The sequence below is a fragment of the Cyprinodon tularosa genome, unplaced genomic scaffold (genome assembly GCF_016077235.1).
Source record: "Cyprinodon tularosa strain WSP-4 unplaced genomic scaffold, ASM1607723v1 ctg589, whole genome shotgun sequence".
NCBI classification, from domain to species: Eukaryota; Metazoa; Chordata; class Actinopteri; order Cyprinodontiformes; family Cyprinodontidae; genus Cyprinodon; species Cyprinodon tularosa.
Window position 1 is genome coordinate 407,266 of NW_024039328.1, and position 19,498 is coordinate 426,763.

Consider the following 19,498-nt stretch of genomic DNA (forward strand, 5'->3'; position numbering starts at 1 on the left):
TTGAAAAATCGTAAATTGTGATTTCTGGATTTGTTTTTTGTTTTTTTAGATTAAGTCTCTAACATAATTTCTAAATGGGAGAAATGGGTCCTCAAGGGCCGCTGTCTTACAGGTTTATAATGCTTCTCAGCTTCAGTACGGCTGATTCTGATGATTGCAGTTCAGCATAAGCCTATTAATCATCTAACCATGGAAATCAGCAGTGCTGAAGTAGGAAAACTTCAAAACACAGCAGGTGCCAGCAACCCTCGATGACCAACTTTGGATGTGCCTGTTATTGCAAGTAGGGAAATTCAAGTGCAATAGCCACTGCTCAAGATACATATTGTAGAATGAAAACTCTCACATGTAAAGAGGGGGAAAAATGCAGGTTTATTTTATATTAAAAAAAGGTGTTGGGTCGAGTTCCACTTGAAATATAAAATATACCATGTTAGCATATAATCCACTTCCATAATCCACATTTTCTCAGTCTAGTTACACCAAAACTCTTACACAAGATTAAACACTTTCAAAGGCAATCAGTAAAACTCAATTTCAAAAAAGCCAGTATGAAACATCTTTTTGTATATAGGACCTTTTTATTTAAGTTCTTGTTTTTACAGACCTAGCAAAAATCCTTATAAATATGTCCCTGCTTCTGATGTATATTCTTTTAAACTAAATTCAAAAATACTCCCAAAGGGAAATCAATCCCAAAGGGAAATTAAAAGTTACAATAAGTCATACGATATTTTTTAAGTTGTAGGTGTTGAGAGCTGTAGGGAGGTAGGATCTTCTGTAGCTGTCTGTCTATCAGGGGAGTTTTGGCCTAGTGGGTAGAGCAGTGCCCTTGTGCTGTGAGAAGGGTGCAAGTACCTGGTTCGATCCTCATAGCCTGCACCCTGGTTCCCTGAGCAAAACCCTTTACTCCCAATTGCTCCCCAGGTACCACACAGGGGCAGCCCACTGCTCCCCAAGGGGGTGGGTTAAGATGCAGAAGTGAATTTCTCCATTGTGAGATCAATGATGTTTAATTGTTTTTATTTTCCTGCACCTGATCCAGAGAAGCCTCTGACTCAAGATACTTTGTTGTTGTTTAAAAATCTTCTGAAGAGTATGTACACTGTTGTTTAAAATGTTCCTCACTTTATGAAGAATTCTTCTTTGTGAAATTATGAAGCTAAGGCGGAAATTCAACTGAAGAAACTCTGATTACTTCCATTCAATCTGAGGCTGATCCGCCTCCGACGCAGCCAACCCGCTTCAAGCCACTTTCCTCGATGCCCAATCATCTTCCAGCACTCTACTTAAAGCCACTCCAAATCATCTCTCGGCCTGCTCTTCAACAAGCGCAAGATCCATCGCTCCTATGTCGGACTTTGATTCAGACAACCCACTTCCATTCCCTTCTCCACCATTGTAGTAAGCTCATCCGACTCCTCCTCGATGCTCCTTCAACCTCACCTCCAGTGTGTACTCCCTCCAGACTTTCATGGAGTTCCCTGTCACTTTAAACGGTCCGGCAGAAGACCGCCACGTTGAGCCTGGTTCTGCCAGAGATTTCTTCCCAAAGGGGAGTTTTTTCTCTCCACAGTCGCTTCATGCTTGCTCTTCATGGACAGTTTATGCAAACTTTGTTCATTCAGTGACATCTAACTCAAGCATCACCCTGTATACCAGCCTCTATGGATTAACCAAACTTCATCTATCTAAACTCCACCACCAGTTTCAGGCCCGGGGGGAATATCCTTATTTTCATACATCAGTTTATTTGCATTAAAGTATAAACCAGCGTTTATGTTTCCTGCCGAGGCCTGAGCGCCAAAGTTCAAACTATCGTATCAATAAACTCTTCTAATTGCATCTTTCTCTCTCTGTGAGTTTTTCAGATTGAAATCTCTAGAGGAGTTCCTAGTACAGTGCTGGCCTTCTTTATTAGTTGATTATCTTTTCTCTTTTTAAGTCATTTAATCTGAAGTTGTTACCCTAGCAGATGATAGAGGAAGAGATCACACTCTCCACAACAGACTTATAGATGATATATTCCTGCAAATGGCGAATGACCTAAGCTTCATGTAGCCTCATTAGCCTCCAAGGAGTGGATAGGTGTGGCGGGGTAGGGAAACACCTAAAAGATGCTAGACATTTAGCCCAGAGGGCTAAGATTGTGAGCATCTGCACAAACCATGTCTTTTCAGAAAGAAAACAGCTATGATTTGACTTTGTTTATAAATTACAAATGGCATGGGTGGATTAGGGCAAGAAAAGAAATTACACATAACCCTATTCTGTATTCTTTCAGACAGTGAGATGACCCAAGGTGACAGTGGAGATGCCGAAGAGAAGAGACATTATTGCCATTGTGCTGATTGTGCTACCTTGGACGCTGCTCATCAGTGTATGGCACCAAAGCAACATCACCTCTGTCCTCGCTGCTCAAAAAGGTAAATTATCAGTGTTTGGGTTGGTGCCTGTGGATATATTTTTCTTTTGTTGTGTTATGTTATACCCAGAAAATGTAGTTTGGTTCTGGCTCCCTAATACTGATCTTTGCAATTTCAATTTCTCTTAATGTCAGTTATTTATTCTATTTCATATTTGCAAAAATCAATTGTTTCCTTCGGAAATACATATTCTTCAAAAGTCTAATAACAATGGAATCCGAAATAGCAGCTGCAGGTGCAGTGACCTACAGTTCTATCATCAGTAAATACAAATGTCATTTATACTTGCAGAGTTGCATAATACATACATTTTGTAGCCTGATTTATACTGGATTTTAAAATGGAAAATTGCTTCTAAGTTAAAAAAGTCTCTTGAGTTAGTGAAAAGCTAGGTTTGGATTACTGCTGACTGATTACACAAGAATTGTACATCAAGTATTTTGTTTGCGCCAGAGAGAAGTTTAAAAAAAGAAGACAAATTGTGAATGCGGCATCTTTTTCCGATATCAAACCATTTAGGAGCGAATTTTCTTCTTCCATGAGGCCCACTGTCTCAAGACTCAACATAAAGCCATCAGTCAGTGTGCTATAGTTTCCATGAATACAAAAGCTTCAGCCTGCCTTTTTCTTTTCACACTAGGTAACACAATCAGTAGTCGCTCAGACTCCCGAGCATTAAAGGAATCCCTCTCACTTCAGAACCGTGACAGCGTTCACGTTGTCCAGACCGAGTATGTGTACATCCGGCCCCCACCCTGGTCCGAAACCCTTCCTACTCTCCACATCATCACTCCTACTTACAGCCGCCCAGTGCAGAAGGCTGAACTCACTCGTCTGGCCAACACTCTGCTTCATGTCACCAACCTGCACTGGATCGTGGTGGAGGATTCCCAGAGGAGGACTGCTCTAGTTAGCCGCTTCCTTCAGGAAACGGGGCTTAACTTCACCCACCTCAACGTGGAGACTCCTCTGAACTATAAAACCAGAGGGGAAAGCAGGAACACCAGAGTACCCCGTGGTACGCTGCAGAGGAACCTGGCCCTGCGGTGGCTTAGAGAGACTTATCCTGTAAACTTTAGCAAGCCTGGAGTCGTTTATTTTGCAGATGATGACAACACGTACAGTCTACAGCTGTTTGAAGAGGTGAGAACAATGTTTTGATATCTTTGCTTTTTTTAATTTGTTTTTTATTTATTTATTTAGTTTTGACTTCACATTTAAAATTATGTCTTTGATTAGTTTTGACAATTTATGGGAAATTTGAGTCCACTTCTTTTCCACAAGACATTTGGGCTCTTATTAAAATGGTACAGGGGTTAGGGCTCACATTCGGATAGAGCCTGTGTCTAATTATGTGCTATAGTTGCTTTAGCTACCCTTGGACAAGTCATAGCACCCAAGGAAATGTGCTGAGGCAAGGGCTCAAACATGTACGGCTGTAAGCCTTCTACACCAAACCAAGCATCTGCCGCCCTGGTGTCCTCTTCCACAACATCTTCATCCCCGCTTTCCTCCACAACCTCCGATACAAAACTCTCCTCCTCTTGCATGTTTTCGTTGTCAATAGCGTTCCTTGACAGTGTCGTTTCTAAGGGCAACTTGGGCCCAATATAATTTCACATTGGAAACCTACTAGCACTAAGTTGCTAACTGGTTAGCAAGATGCTTCTGACAAACCGGCCACAACCAAACTTGCTTGCGAATCTTTTGCCACAACAGCAACGCCCCCTTGATAAATGACCAATCACATTCAATTTATTCACTTGTGTAAATTCGTGCACCACTCGGGAGAATTTAAAAATGCAATGGTTGGAACAGCCGCTTCCCTACGACTTAAAAGGAAATAATAATAATTTTTTTAATTTAAGCATCAAGTACATGCATGTATGACTCAGAACAGAGGGAGCCAGTATTATGGCAAGAAAGACGGTGAGATAACTTCAAAAGCGTTTATTAAAGTAACAGGATCAGAGTAGCAGTGTGTCTGTGGGTGTCTGAGGCAGGTAACTCTGGAGAGAGGAAATCACGACAATGATCTGAATATGTGACTAACTAACCTGATTTAGTGTTCAGTCTGTGCCCAGAGAACGAGGTAGATACCAACTGGTCAGCTGACAAGCTGCAATGGTTGTCGCACAGAGAGGTTCAGAGGCTGAAACCTTGAAAGACACAGAACTGACAGATCAAATCCAAACAGACAATGGAAGGCAGGATATTCCAGAGGGCAAAGTCAGGAGGCAGATTCTGGTTCAGTCCACAATAGAATCCAACTGAATCCGAAGACATCTCAGGCAAACAGATCAGAACAGGGGAAGGCAGGCTTAAAGGTCCGAATACAGAAGCGGGTCAGGATCAGGCAATCAGAACACAATTAGTAACTCTAGAAAAAATCTCACCAAGGGCATGAAAATAATCTGCCGCTGACCAATGGGAACAAGCACCTTAAATAGAAGCTGGCACAGGTGGATATGTTGAGCAGTGATGAGAAAACCGCAAAGAATTAGATAGGTGAATGAAATTAAGAATTAAGCCACTAGTCAGCGCCAAGTCATGACGATGTATTTAATCACAAGCATGTTTTATGACAAAATAAGAGAAAAAATCCTACTGACAACAGTTGGATACTTGTGTCCTGTTCTGGTCATCCTTTTGCATATCTTAATTTAAGGCCTGCTCTCTAAGTGTGACATGATTTCTGTGACCTCCTGTGAGTGATTTTTATCTCTGTGCTTTCATCTAACAGATGAGGTCCACGAAAAAGGTGTCTGTGTGGCCCGTTGCATTTGTGGGTGGCTTACGCTACGAATCACCCAAGATAAACGCTCTAGGCAAGGTGTATGGCTGGAAAACTGTATTCGACCCACACCGACCTTTTGCCATAGACATGGCTGGGTTTGCAGTGAACCTAAGCCTGATTCTAACCAAACCTCAGGCTTATTTCAAATTGCGAGGGGTGAAAGGAGGATATCAGGAGAGCAGCTTACTAAAGGAACTGGTGACTCTGAGTGAGCTGGAGCCTAAAGCTTCAAACTGCACTAAGGTATGTCTCATTGAGATTTTTCAGTGTTTGTGATATTGCAAGCATAAACTAAAATGCCTAAATTGGGATTTCAGGTCACTCACTGAACCAAATTGAATGGATTTGTAGTGAGAAAAAAGGTTTTTGGAAGTTTCTTGGAGAATAGTAGCAAAAATAAAACTGCATCATAAAGAGCAATGGTTTTAGCAGAAACCTTATGGGGAAAACTGGACAGATCTTCCATCATTTTTGTGTTAATGAATAACATCTGAAGGAGCCATCCTCCTTAATTGGCAAGCTTGGCTTGAAAAGCTTTTCATGGTCTGTATTAAGATATCTAATTAGCTGATGTGTTAGTCTGCTGGGAGCTTTTCAGCTAGGCCCACACCAAGACCTGAGATCCAAACCAACTTACTATCTTCAGGTTTAACACAAAATTTAAGCATCTACTCATTTCTTTGTAGGATAAGAACAGACTGACGAGTTGTGGCTGATTTAGAGGACTGATACTGCTGACGTGCTCTGCCAAAGTATAGGATTACTGTTGGAAAAAAAAGCAAAAATGGCTCTTGTTCAGTGATACCTATTTATTTAGGTTGGGACGACTTGGGTTAGTTCAATGTTGTTTGATTATATCCGATTACAATTAAATAGTATCTCCAGTATGGGTGGGATTTTCTAATTGCAAGATGCACTTCCAATGCACTTCAGTTCCTCAGTCTGAATTGACGTGATTTGTGAAGACAATAAAACAGCCACACATATAGGCTGATTTAAGGATGTTAAGGTTAAGGTTTTAACATCAATGGGGGCTAAAGTGCTGATGACAAATATTTGCCTATTTAGCCCAGACGCCATTAGAACAATTCTTGCCTAAAGTTGTACAACAAAATAAATCAAGCATAACTCTATTTTAGGTTTTAATGCAAACTTTTACCAATCGAGTAAAGGTCACATAAAACAATATATTTTTTTGTTTATGCAATATTGCAAATGTTGCTACAGTAGCAACCATTCAAAATGGCCCTTCCCAGTCAAACTCCAGCCAAATGGTAGCCCACTTCCCTCCAACTTCCAACTACTGGAGTGACCCCATCTTGCATATTTATTTACTCTAACACCACCCTTTCACTTCATTACAGGGTCTGACCAGAAGATAATGCTTCTCTATAGATAGAGATCTCTATAGATCTTAATGTCCACAAATCATGACAGTAAGAATATTTTAGTACAAAAATTATGTTTAAGAGCAAAGGAAGGGGGACCAGCAAAAGACCAGACAAGGGCCTAACAAGAAAAATGGGAATATTTTGAAAGGCTACTACTGCATGTCAGCAGTACCTTTACACATTTCCCGTTTTATCCAGGAAGAGGGAATGGGTGCAGCAGTCATACCAAATGAGTGATATCCCTCTCCCGAGACATCTCCTTCAGGATCTCTGGTAGAAGCCTGAGGAATCTCAGTCCCACCAGCATGTCCTCTGGGCCTTGTTGCTTAAGTCAGCTACAAAAAAATAGCTCCTCAAGTTCTGCTTGTGCTGGTCCAAATCGTCTAGGAGAGGAGATGATTGCAAGCTTCAAGTCTGGGTTGAAGAGGACGATATGCAAAATATGTGTAGGAAAACCAAATAGCTTCTAATTACTATTATTCCGAAATAAAACATGGTTCTGGTGGCCTTATGTTATGGGAAGGCTTTTCTTTCAGGAGGACAGAAGCTGCAGGGAGCTAAATATATAGTAATCCTTTAAAGCGGAGGTCTTCAACAGGGGGTCCGCGACCCTTAGGGGGTGCATGGAAGTACTTCATGGGGGTCACGAAAGTTTTGGTTGATTAAGTTTTTTTTTTTTTTTTATAGTGCCACCAGCAATTTTTTCCACTAATTGAAATGTCTTTAAATACACATTAACATGAAGGCAACACACTGTAGTAAACAGATAAATGGAGGCAGAAGATGTCTTTCAGTCTTCAATGCACACATTCAGCGACACACAGGAGCTCTTTCAAGCTGGGCACCGTTTCATTCACAACACCTGACCCATTAACGGGGAATCAGAATCTGAATCATAAATACTTTAATAATCCCAGGGCAAAATGACTTTTGTAACATTACTCCATAGTTAATAGAGTGACTATAGGTCCTGTTTGATATAACACAATTTCATACAATATATAAATTAGGGGGTTCCTGCTCCATCTCACTATCAGTTTGGGGGTCGTTAGCCTGAAAAACGTTTAGGACCCCTGCTTTACAGACATGGGAAAATTAGGCTTTTTAAAATCTTAGACTTATGGGTGTAATTTTAATGGGGGCACAGAGGGGACATGTCCTTTGCACTTTTTACTTTCCAAAAACAATGTTGCGCTACAGTACACTGAGATATTTCTAACACTAGGACCAGAACGCTGTCGCTCCTGAAAAGCTCACGGAGCAAATATCTGATCTGCTGCTGAATCTGATCTGTGATTGGTTAAGTCCTAAGCGTTACCGTAATTAGAGGTAAGGTTGCAAGTGTAATTCTCTGCCTTCTGGTACTTTTTGGATCTTTGAGATATCATAAACAGTCCAGGAGTTACAGTTTTTGAGAATCACGCATGTCTGTCAAAGGCGACAGGCAGGTGGTCGTCAATATGCTACTGTAAGTTGGGCACTTGTTCTTCAAATTGGGTTACGTAATCTAGAAGTTTTAAATAGTTTTAAAAGCATCCCTCATCAGTAGTCCTCAGTTCAGCCAGGTTCTGTAAAGAGCCATTAATTTGATTTAGGTGTGTAACACAACAAGTATTTCAGAATAGAAGCTCTGGAGAATTGGACCTGGCTACCCCTACTTTAGTCTTTTTTCTTTCCTGCAATATGAAAAAACTGGTAGATTTTACTCAACTATTAGGTTGATGCCACTTTTGAATATTTTACATGCTTCCACCAAGAGATCTCAGGAAAACAGGATACAAAAAACAGGCCTTTATTCACAGCCGAATGCTCTGCGATAGTATTTCATCATTTTGACTGGCTTTCTTCTCATCCATGCCTTTCTGCTTACCTGCAGGTATTAGTATGGCACACACGGACAGAGAAACCGGTGCTCGTAAACGAGGGCAAGAAAGGATTTACAGACTCTACTGTGGAGATCTGATGTACTTGATCTGACAAAGGTAATAGCACAGATTTGGAAATGCAAATTAATGCACTTCCACAGTGCAGTGATTTTGTGGGAATAGCCCAAGGTGAAAGTGTGTACTTCATACAGAACATTCTTCATTCTTCCTTTACAGAGTTAGATCAAAGAAAATGTTATTTATGACTGTAATTAGACCATGATGAATCCTAAGCAACACCCTTCAGTGTCCAAAATACCTCCTAAATTTCCATCCATATTTTATCTCTTTCTAATCCCAGTTTTTACCAACACTCAGACTTTAGCATGTAAAGTTCTTTTTAATTTTATTTTATTATGAACTGTGAAGAATTGGTCTTTCATGTTGTATTTTGTTGTCAGAAATTGGTATGCAATGTTAATTACATTTATTATGGTTCTGATGCCAGCTTTGGAAACTTAATTATCATGCTTGAACAAACAAAGTAACTCCCAGAGACAGGGTTAAAAAAGACTGGGAAATGAATGGAAATCAGTGACAGTCCCAACAAGGATGGTGTGACACAACATGTGTGTGTGTGTGTGTGTGTGTGTGTGTGTGTGTGTGTGTGTGTGTGTGTGTGTGTACCCGTCTAGCAGTTTTTTTTTTTTCAATTTTTCCAAGTTCACCATCAAATTGAGAACCAGTTGTTGCAAAGTGAGGACATTTTGCTGGTCCTCTAATGCTATTTATCTAATGGTTAGGTTTAGGGCTATGGCGTCATTTGGGTTAGGATTAGGGTTAGGAAGAGGGATGCATTGGTAATGGTTAGGTTTAGGATTAGTTTTAGGTTTAAGGCATAGAAAGGGTTGAAAATGACAGAAAATTAATGAGAGTCAACACATGGTCCTCACTACAATGGCAGAAGGAGTGTGTGTGTGTGTGTGGGGGGGGGTTTGCTTCCAGGTAGCATATTCATCTGATCGTACACAACTTCTAGTGACCCCTTTTTATGAACCAAGCAGTCAATTTACTTCGAGAGCTCTTTTCACCTGTTTAGATAAAAACAAATCTGGTCATCTGTCTTGATCTATTATTTATTTATTCACCATCATGTGCTTTGGGGATATGCGCAGAGTTCCAAAACATTCTTCCTAAGTCTTCTGTGTGTAAAGATATATCAAGGGGTGATGTGGTCAAGATTCGAGGTCTTGACCGGCTTGACACTGGAGACGGAGGATCTTCTATGACCGTAGATCGTCATAGAAGGGAGCAGGTGAAGATGGGCCGCCACAGGATTAACCACCTTGGAGATAGGGAAAGGTCCAATGACCAGCTTTCTGCTTTCCACCTTAAGGGAAAGGTCCTTTGTGGAGAGCCAGACCTTATCACCCGGTTGATAATGTGGGGCTGGGACCCCCTGGAAATTGTCAGCTCAGCCCTGGGTCCGGGAGGAAGGGAGCCCACCTCCAGCCGCGCTGGCACCTCAGGGCAGAGAGACGGCCAGAAGGGACCCTGGACTCCCTCTCCTTGACGGAGAACACTGGTGGCTGAAAGCCATACACAATGTAGAAGGGGGAGAGCCCGGTGGGGGGTGTGGAGTTTATAGCATGATCCACCCAAGGCAGATTCGAAGCCCACTTAGTTGGGGTCAGAATTGCAGATGAGACAAAGTTTAGCTTCAGCCTCCTGGTTGAGACTGTCCTTCTGGCCGTCAGTTTGGGGGTGGAAACCAGAGTAGAGGCTGACTTAGATACCCAGCATAGCACAGAACTCCTGTCAGTAGCGGGCCACAAACTGGGGACCCATGTCAGAGACTGTGTATGAGGGCAGACGAAAAAGTCACACGTCGTTATCAATTGGTCCTATTGATAACCCTATTGATAGCCATGTCTCCCTCCGCGGCGGAGGGAGACATGGCTGTTGTTGGGCTCGCTGTCTGAATGACGGCGCGCACTGATACGAACAGAGAGAAAATAGGACCAATTGATAACGACGTGTGACTTTTTCCACTACAATGTTTTTGGGATGCAAAAATATCACTCTTTTGGACACATAATGTTTTGGGAAGAGAAAAGTTTTATTTCGCTGTTCCTAAAAACCTGCAGGACTACTTTCGGCTTGACCAAAACTGGACGATAACTCTGCTCACAGGACGCTGCCAGGGGTAAGTCAGTGTGATTGCATGCCGCTGGTGATCGGGATGCCATGCAGATTCATGTCAAAAATACCGAACTATCCCTTTAAGGGAAGAAAATGCTTTTTGTAAGAGTTGTGATAAAATACAACCTGTTGCTCGTAATTTTAGGACTTTATTCGCATATTTTATTACTTTATTCTCGTAATTTTAAGACTATTTTTGTAATTTTATGACTATTCTCATTGTGACTTTTTTTCTCCTAATATTACGACGTTATTCTCATAATTTTACTTTATTCTCGTAATGTTACGACTTTAATCTCGGAATTTTAAGACCCTATTCTCGTAATTTTACGACTTTATTATCTTGAAATAATTTCATACACCAAGCGCTCATCCTCAAGGTTTTTAGTTTTGCTTCTCTGTTGTCTAAGTTTACTCATGGTGTGCATGCACGAAATCATGAATCCTATTATGTGCTGTTATTAAATTAAATAAACAAAAACCCTTATATTTTCGAACATATAAATCAAAGACAAAGTGTGGGGGGAAAAAAATGATATAGAATAAGCCAAAATGGTGGCATGATTTATTCAGAAAGCTTTTGTATGCAGCCAGAATCGGTTAAAGTGTCTTGTACATTCATAGTATGACACATCATAGTATGTGACCCGGCCTCTTTAATCTTTGGGAAAAAAAATACAAAACAAGTCTTTGAAATCATCTCCCCCCCTCTGCATCTAGGCATCCATATGTATATGTGATCTGGGACAAAGAACTGTTTTTATGATCTAGCTGTAAAAAAAAAAAAAAAAAAAAATGATGTATATATCCGGGGGCATTCCATGGTCAGTAAGTAATGACTGTAACATCATGTTTGAGGCTTTATAGGCAGAATGGCTGCATTGTTCTGCATATTATGCAGCCTAGTATAGATATGGTCTCAGATAATTTTTCTTTCCACAGCTATAATATCTGACATTTTCTCTATAGCTAAAAAATGGACAAACACATTTGGGTAAACAAAATTTAGAAAGGTAATAATAACACTGGATGATTGTGTCTTTAGGTCATAATGGTCATTTTACCTCGGTACATTTTTGTGGATATCAGTCCATTCCCCTGTTTTTTTCAGTTATAGAACAAAGCCAATGTTCACATGATGCTTTCAACCAACTTGAAACTGACTTTGAGTATGATTATTGTGGTTCTCCCCTTTTGTGACTCTGAGTTTTTAGTTTTCAGTTATTCTGTTTTATTGTTCTTTGGTATATTTTCTTATTTTCCATTATATTTAAGCAGTCTTAATTTACTCTCTGTTGCTCCCTTTTGCTTGTTTCCTTTCCCCTTGGGTTCCTTCTAGTTAGCACCCACACCTGCTCCTAATTCAGCTCATTAGCCCACCGTTTATTCTGTTCCACTTATATAGTACGCCTCTGCAGTCTCTAAGTGCTGGTTCCTTGTTGTTGTTTTGTTGTTGGCTCGTCTCTGGCTTCCCCCATGAGTTTTCCCTGATGCTTTCTGGATTTTTGGTTTTTAGTATTTTGAAATTTTGGTTGTCTGCCTCTGTTATTTCATTAAAACCACAAGATTCACTTCAGCCTCCTGTTATCTCCATTTGGGTTCTCAACCAACCTTTATACAACTCATGACAATTATTTTCCATTTTGATAGAGATGAGGGAAAGGGTATGAAGCTTTTTAAGATGTTGTTTGAAGATGTACTGTTATGGTTCTTCCCATTTGTTGTGACTCTGAGTTTTCAGTTTTCTGTTATCAGTTGTTCTGTTTTATTTATATATTTTTTTTATTTTCCATCATATTCAAGCATTTTTTTAGTTCCTCTCTGTTGCCCCCTTGTGCTTGTTTTCTTTCCCCTTGGATTCCTTCTTGCCAGTTCCACCCACACCTGCTCCTTATTCAGCTCATTAGTCCATCCTTTGTTCTGTTCTCCTTACTCCACCTCTGCAGCATGGTCGTAGGTTTGCATAGGGACCATAGGGACATGTCCCTACCAAAATTTTGAACCGACCCAATTGTCCCGACAAATAATTGGATGTGAGCAACATGTTTATAATTTACAGCAGTTGTTGCAGCAGTGGCTTCTTTTTCTCTCGCAGCTCCTCTGCCTGGTCTCTCCTGTACCTTTCATGTAGCAGCGCATGGAACTGTGCTGCGCTGTTTAACTCAACTCTCATTGGTTGTTATGCCTTAAGTTCCGCCTTCTCTCTCTCTGATTGGCTGTTTTCTAGTCCGCGTCTGCTTGGAGCACAACATTGAAAATTTATTCACGCTAGAATACCGCGGTTATTACAATTAATATTAGGCTACAAAACTAGTCCCGATAAAAAAAAATTATATCATGTACACTAAAAAACAAAAACCTTTTTTTTTCTTTTATAAAACTAAATATTCTGAGTCAGCCAGGAGTTCTGAAGACTGCTGGAAAAATGGATAAATAAAGGCTGTAAGCCATCAACATTTCTGATTCTTAGCCACAGCCAACTAAAAAAGAAAATGTGAGGGTTTCCTTTTTACCGATATTAAGTTGATATTACTGTTTTCATTTTTTTTGTTTTTATTTTTACAATTTTGATATAATAACTGATCTAAGTGGGTTGATCTCTAGGGAAAGGCACATTTTACATTTATATTACTGTATGTTTTAAAGTCTCTATACTCCAGTTAATGATGAATCACTTACTAAATTAGTTGACGATTATTGAAATTAATGATTAATGAAATACATGAAATGGGCTACACAGAGTAACTACAGCCCAGATGTTCAACTTTTATAGTGAAGTTAATTATTAATTATTAATGAATGTATTATTTTGCTTGATACGGAGAGAGAATAGTAGGTACAAATATAACAGTGGGGTTTAACTCTGCACAATTCTATATCTTCAAAAGAAAATACTGTATTTACCTTCTCTCTTAGTCGCTCAAATGAAACCGTTTTCAAAGTGGAAAACAGTCCTAATTCCACATTCATCAGAGCCGGTGATACTTCAAACATTGATAAACAGCATCTAATGAGTGTAGAGCTTATAACATTTTTATTAATGGAGCAAAATGTTGCTTTTCTCTTTTAACAATGAATTCCTCTTATCAGTACGGATGCTCACATCGAGCATAAAAAAGGGCATGCATATTGCATAGCACCAATGACACCAGACCAATAGTGTCCCTACCAAAGTTCAAATCGATACCTACGCCCTTGCTCTGCAGTCACTCATGGCTGGTTCCTTGTCGTTGTTGTAGTTTTCTTCTCAGCTCGTCTCTCCCCGACTCCTCATGCTCATTTCCCCCCGATGTCTCCATGGTTTTTGGTTTGTTTAACATTTTAAGTTGGATTTTTGGATTGGTGCCTCTGTTTTTGCCTGTGTTCTTCAATTAAATCTGTCAGAACTCATCTCTGCTTCACTCGTCTCAGCATCTGGGTCCTCAAGCAACCTCACCACCCATTGTTGACATGTACATGATGTTTTATTAATTATATCAAGGGTTAAATTAAAATATTACTTTGTGAATGTACACTGAGCTGACGGGTTGACTGATTCTGAGTCAGAAAAGTGTCAAAAATAGCTTAGATATCCCCCAGTATTCTCAAAGCATAATTTAGTTTTGTTTTTATGTTTTTCCTCAGGTCTCATTAAGTGTATCCAGGATGTTTCAGGAAGGAGAACTTCTTAGGAATCTGCCTGGATTCAAATCAACTGCAGAGCTTCTTTGGCCACAAGTATAACGGCACAATAGCAGCACTTAACATTGTCTGCAAAAATGGAGGCAGCAAAATATGTGCATGGACTGAACTTTGCACACAAACTTTGATGTCTGTTCTGCTGTGGGAGACACTGGGCTGACAGTGGAAGGAGCTGCCAAATGGATTCCGCCCAGTACGATCTGCATGGGGAACTGAGACAAAGGATGTTACCCAACAGACTTGAGAAAGAGCTGGACCAGCATGCAATAAAGAACCCTCTCAGCAGAGACACCAGCAGCCAGGCACCCAATCAGCTCTTAATAGGGCCCCTTTGTTCTGGGGCCAGCGGGCTGTCGGGCACAGGGCTGCACACAGGAATACAAGAACTCCTTGTTTGAAGAAATGCAGCTATGACTGGCAGACTGAGATCAGAGCACACTGAGATCTGAGCCATTCTCTAATAGTACTGTATAAGACCAGTCTGTTTAACCACCCTGAACCCCTCACTAATGAGGAGTTGCATACATTTACTTGATCAGCTGGCAGACACACAGCATGATGTGAGGATTCACTGTCAAACAAGAGCAACCTTTACCTTCATGTATAATCAGTACCTCCTGTAAAGAGAAGATTTAGCTAATGGTGTGTAGACTTGAAAGGTTTTCTGATGATTTGACTGCATTTTCAGTTCATATTTTGGAGAAAACCTTTGGGAATATATGGAATACAGAGCCACAACTCCTAACAGTGGAATTGAAAACTTCTCTATCAATTTCCAATTTTTCTCAACAAGTTTTTCAACTGTTGATTTCTTATGAGACAGAACTGCAGTAGCACCTCTGAAACATGTTAACACTGGCAGGTCCTGGCATTGAGCAGCTTGGTTTGCTCTCTATGTGACATGTATTTGGTACCATTTCAGTTCACAGAAACAACTATATAGGTGTCAAGAGAAGGCCATTGACATGTGTCCAGTAAAAGGCATTTTCGTTTTTACAAATGTGTTTGTATTTATTTTATTCTCTGTTATTTATGCATGAAAAAGAAGCCTAATGATTAAACTAAGCTGTCAATCTAACACATGGTGGTAACTCATTAACTAGGAACTCCTGGCTGTGATAACTCCTCTCTGAGTGATTCCACTGTAAACAGAAAAAATAATAAAAACAAAAAATGTTTTAATTAATATTTTAAAGAAGAACGTCTTGCAAACGTCTTGCAAAAATTTCCTGTTAACTTTTTAATATTTTGTCCCATAAGTATCACAAAATTGAAACTTAGGATTTTAGACCAGCTCACAGCAGCACATACTACAATAAATGGAGGATCATGACAGAAACATGAGTATTGTTGTGAAATTGTTTTGTAAACATTAAACTTGAACCTGAATTTATTTCAATACATGTTTTTCCTCAATCTGGAATGATTCCTTTTTCTAATGGACGTTTTTCCGATTGTACATTGTACATCTGCTTGCATGTTTTAGTTTCCTGCTACACCGTGAAAGTCTACCCTAGTCCCAAATCTTTTACAGCCTCAAACAGTTTATTCTTTTGAGGTCATTTATGATGTAGGAGTTTGTCCTACTGGTAGGTGTGCTGGATTGGCCATTCTTTCCAGTACATCCTATATAAAGTGTCCAGTCTGATCTGACCCAGTTCCCTGAGCCCTCCTCAGCATAATACGGCCACCACCAAGCTTCAAAACCAGGGAGGTCTGTTTAAACTGATGTGGGCTGATGTTTTGGTTTTTTTTTTTCAAAGTAGCTTCTGATATTTTTTAGCTTGTTGAAAACTAAAGCTGAGATTCAGCTGTTGATCTCCTGCTCTAACTCCTTACCAGGGCGAACTATAGCAGTGATGAACCCTGGTTTACAGCCAAACTGAGACAGCTAAGGTTGGAGGATAAGGAGGCATGTAGGAGTCGGGAAAAAGAATTCATCCAGTTGTTAAAGTACAGGTTTGGCAAAAATTGACCGGCTCTCTGTGATTAACACAGCATCTGTGTTTAGGTGGGTCACATGTCGAAAAGATAACGCTGTCAGAGGGGTCAGAACATTGGAGCCAGAATTCAGGCGCGACAGATAGTGATATATTAAAAGGCGTTTGTTAAATGTCACAATATCACTTGTCAGCTGCGGTGGGCTCACTGGATTCTCTGGCAAAGTTCAGTCTGAGCCCAGAAGAAGGAGTGAAGTTCAGAGGAGTCAAACTGTGTTGCTTGTTACTGAGCCGGTAGCAGAGATCCAGGAAAGAAGAGGAGCAGCGCCTTGCAGCAGCCAGAGGACGCAGAGGAACAGATGGATCCAGGAGGGTAAATCCAAGCCGTGGTCAGAAGACAGGTCCAAGGTCGACAACAGGCAGAATCCAGGTACCAGCCCAGAAACAGGACAGGCAAAACCGAACAGAACAGGGGTGACCAAAACTCAGAAGTCTGGGGACAGAAACAGGTCAGGAACAGGCAGAACTGAACACGGATTGCTAGAATTAGTCTTGCTAGAAGATAGAATAGTCTGGCACTAGTGATGTTATGATATGAGCCGAGGCTTCGAGGCGTGTGTCGAGTAATGGAGGGGGGGTTTCCCTGAAGAGAATGTCGAGGCGTGATTCATTTAGAGGAGGGGCCAAAATTGATGACGTCTGATGCCTCGCTACCGTGATACCACGTGGTCGCTTAGGGAAGTGGTTCAGGAAGCGCAACAATTTTAACAAGCATTTAAACAGCCTCACGATTTAGTCAAGATGTGGGAGTTCTTAGGAGTTGCGGTCAGCTGGATAGAGTTTGGATAGATTCTAAGAATAGATTGGTTGGAAAAACAACCAATCTAGTTGTTTAAAACTATTTTGGTTAGAATAAACAATGTAATGATCAAAATCTGAGCAAGCCACCGGACATAGTTGGAAGGTTAGCATTTATTTTTTTCAATTGATCAGTAAACAACATTAGTGGTGTCGTCTATAAGACAGAGACTCCCACTCCTTAGTTTAATCGTTTAATACCCACCTTTGACTTTTGAAAGTTGCGATTATACTTAATTATTTTGGCTAATGAGACTGATTTGCATTGGTTTGCCCCAGTAAAAATATAGATTGGGTAAAAACGCTGCCAAATTATTTCGGTTTAGCCAAAAAATTGGTGGAACACAACTTCCAACCCGATTAAATCCAAAAAATGTGGAAAAACTACGTATCATGTCTGAATAAAACCGACTAACACCTTTCATATTGCTCATCGTTGCCCAATTTGCACTTACTCACTTTCACTGTCTGCTTGAGTTTATTTCACTAAAATGGCAGAAAAACTGTGCACCTTAAATGATTGTCCTAAGAAATTTTACACTTAAAAAAAATTCAAAATATCTTATTATACACACCAACCATTGACAAATTCAAAAGAACTTAAGGGGGGGGGGGGCAATCACATATTTTATTACAAACTGTAGTTATGCACTTCACCAGTAGGTGGTGACATGTTCACATGGAGCCTCATGAACTGTGGGGATCGTTGAAGCAATTCGGCCAAATGGTTCAATACCTCATGAGGCCTCATCTCACTATCACTATCTGGCACCAAAGGCTGGGATCTGGAGGCTTAAATAGCAGCAGGAACAGGGGGATCTGATTAGAGATAACGAGCGCAAGGCAGGGGCAAAGCAGAATGAGAGCAACAAAGAGTAAAACCCAGCATTAAGGTGCCGAGATCATGACAAATGCAGCTCCAAATTAAATTAATTGAACTAAGCTTGCCTAACTTTATTTATTTGAGTTTTCAACTTATAAAGATAATAGTCATAATTGATCAACTTGATTCAATTACTAATTAAAGTCATTAATTTAAGTTAAAGCTATAGTGTGTAATAATTACAGGGATATACAGTCAGAAATGTAATATATTATACATAACTATGTTATTTATCATCATCTACGAGCTCAGCCTCTTAACCTTAATATTTGCGTTGCCTTAGAATTCGTTATTTATAATTACATAGGAGCGGGTCTCGCAGCCATGGAGGCAGACATCTTTGCGCTACGGCATCGCAGAGCCAACAAACTAGCGATTGCGAGATCGCCCATTACGCTCGAAAGTAACTACGGCAAGTTGAGAGAGATGAACTGAAATGGTACTGAATCTATACCCTACACAGACTAATGAAATACTATCTGTAAAATTATCTATGTAAACAAACCTCATCACTTGAGAAGGTAGGTGATTCGGACGTCGTGGAAGACATTTTGTCCCGTAACGCTCGCCGTACTGTTGGGGGGGAGAAGCGGTGGGGGGGAGATGTTCATGTTGCTGCGGTCTGCAGTCTGGACGTTAGATGTCGCTAAAAATTACACACTGTAGCTTTAAGCTGCATTTTCTTTTCAAAGTTCAAATATATAACATTCTATAAACCTAAAGCCCTCCACTTCATCTACTCTCAACCACATCTCCCCTCAGAGTTGGCCAGCCTGCCCCCTAACCCCACAAAGCATCTACACCAGATCATGTCCCCACCATTCACCCATTAGCACTGCAGCTGACCAGTATCTGCACTGGATGTAAGGCAGGGCAACAAAAGAGTCCTTCTACACCTAGTTTGATGGCCAAACCCATGGCCACACCTTAAAAGTACTCTACATTCACCTTTATTTATTAATCCATACACGTACTTTAGTTTGCAATAAAACTTTATTCTTAGTTCAAATAGATGTGTTCTATTTGTAAGGGCACACATTTAGTTCACTGTACTTGTAGTGGATATGCACTCATTCACATTTCTGTGTATTTTTGTCACTAATCTGTTTCCTACCTTCCATGGTGCCTAGGAGTTTAGCCAGACATAATATTCAACCAGGGCTCAGATCTGCTAAATGCAGGAAGGGAAATTGGACTGTTCCATCAGCTGCTGCTAATAAGGGGGAGTTTGAATTTTTCTTAATTTTTTTGTTATTTTTGCATTTTCACTCAGGATTTGTTTTGCAGTTGGTGTATTTTCATTTTTTCTAAGATGTAGAATAGTTTATTGCCAGACCTAACTGTACTGTTGTGTTTTGTAATTTGTGATAGTTTGGTTAGTTTGAATTACATCTATTGTGTTAATTGTCTGATCAGCCAATTAACTTCTTGCTCTGTTTAACTTCTTCAATAAAA

General features: G+C 40.3%; 1 protein-coding gene across 2 annotated transcripts in view; it reads left to right on the forward strand.

Moving 5' to 3' along the window:
• The window catches only part of LOC119797544 (galactosylgalactosylxylosylprotein 3-beta-glucuronosyltransferase 1-like), a 40,705-nt gene extending 25,157 nt beyond the window's left edge, over positions 1 to 15,548 (forward strand). The window contains exons 3-7 of one of the 2 annotated variants that reach the window (XM_038306660.1): positions 2,285 to 2,426; positions 3,067 to 3,569; positions 5,170 to 5,466; positions 8,491 to 8,596; positions 14,306 to 15,548. In XM_038306660.1, the coding sequence (XP_038162588.1) occupies positions 2,315 to 2,426; positions 3,067 to 3,569; positions 5,170 to 5,466; positions 8,491 to 8,577 (999 nt within the window). In that variant the 5' untranslated portion in view covers positions 2,285 to 2,314 and the 3' untranslated portion in view covers positions 8,578 to 8,596; positions 14,306 to 15,548. The remainder of the gene's footprint in view (positions 1 to 2,284; positions 2,427 to 3,066; positions 3,570 to 5,169; positions 5,467 to 8,490; positions 8,597 to 14,305) is intronic. The other variant, XM_038306661.1, reaches the window with a different exon arrangement.
• Positions 15,549 to 19,498: the final 3,950 nt, after the last annotated feature.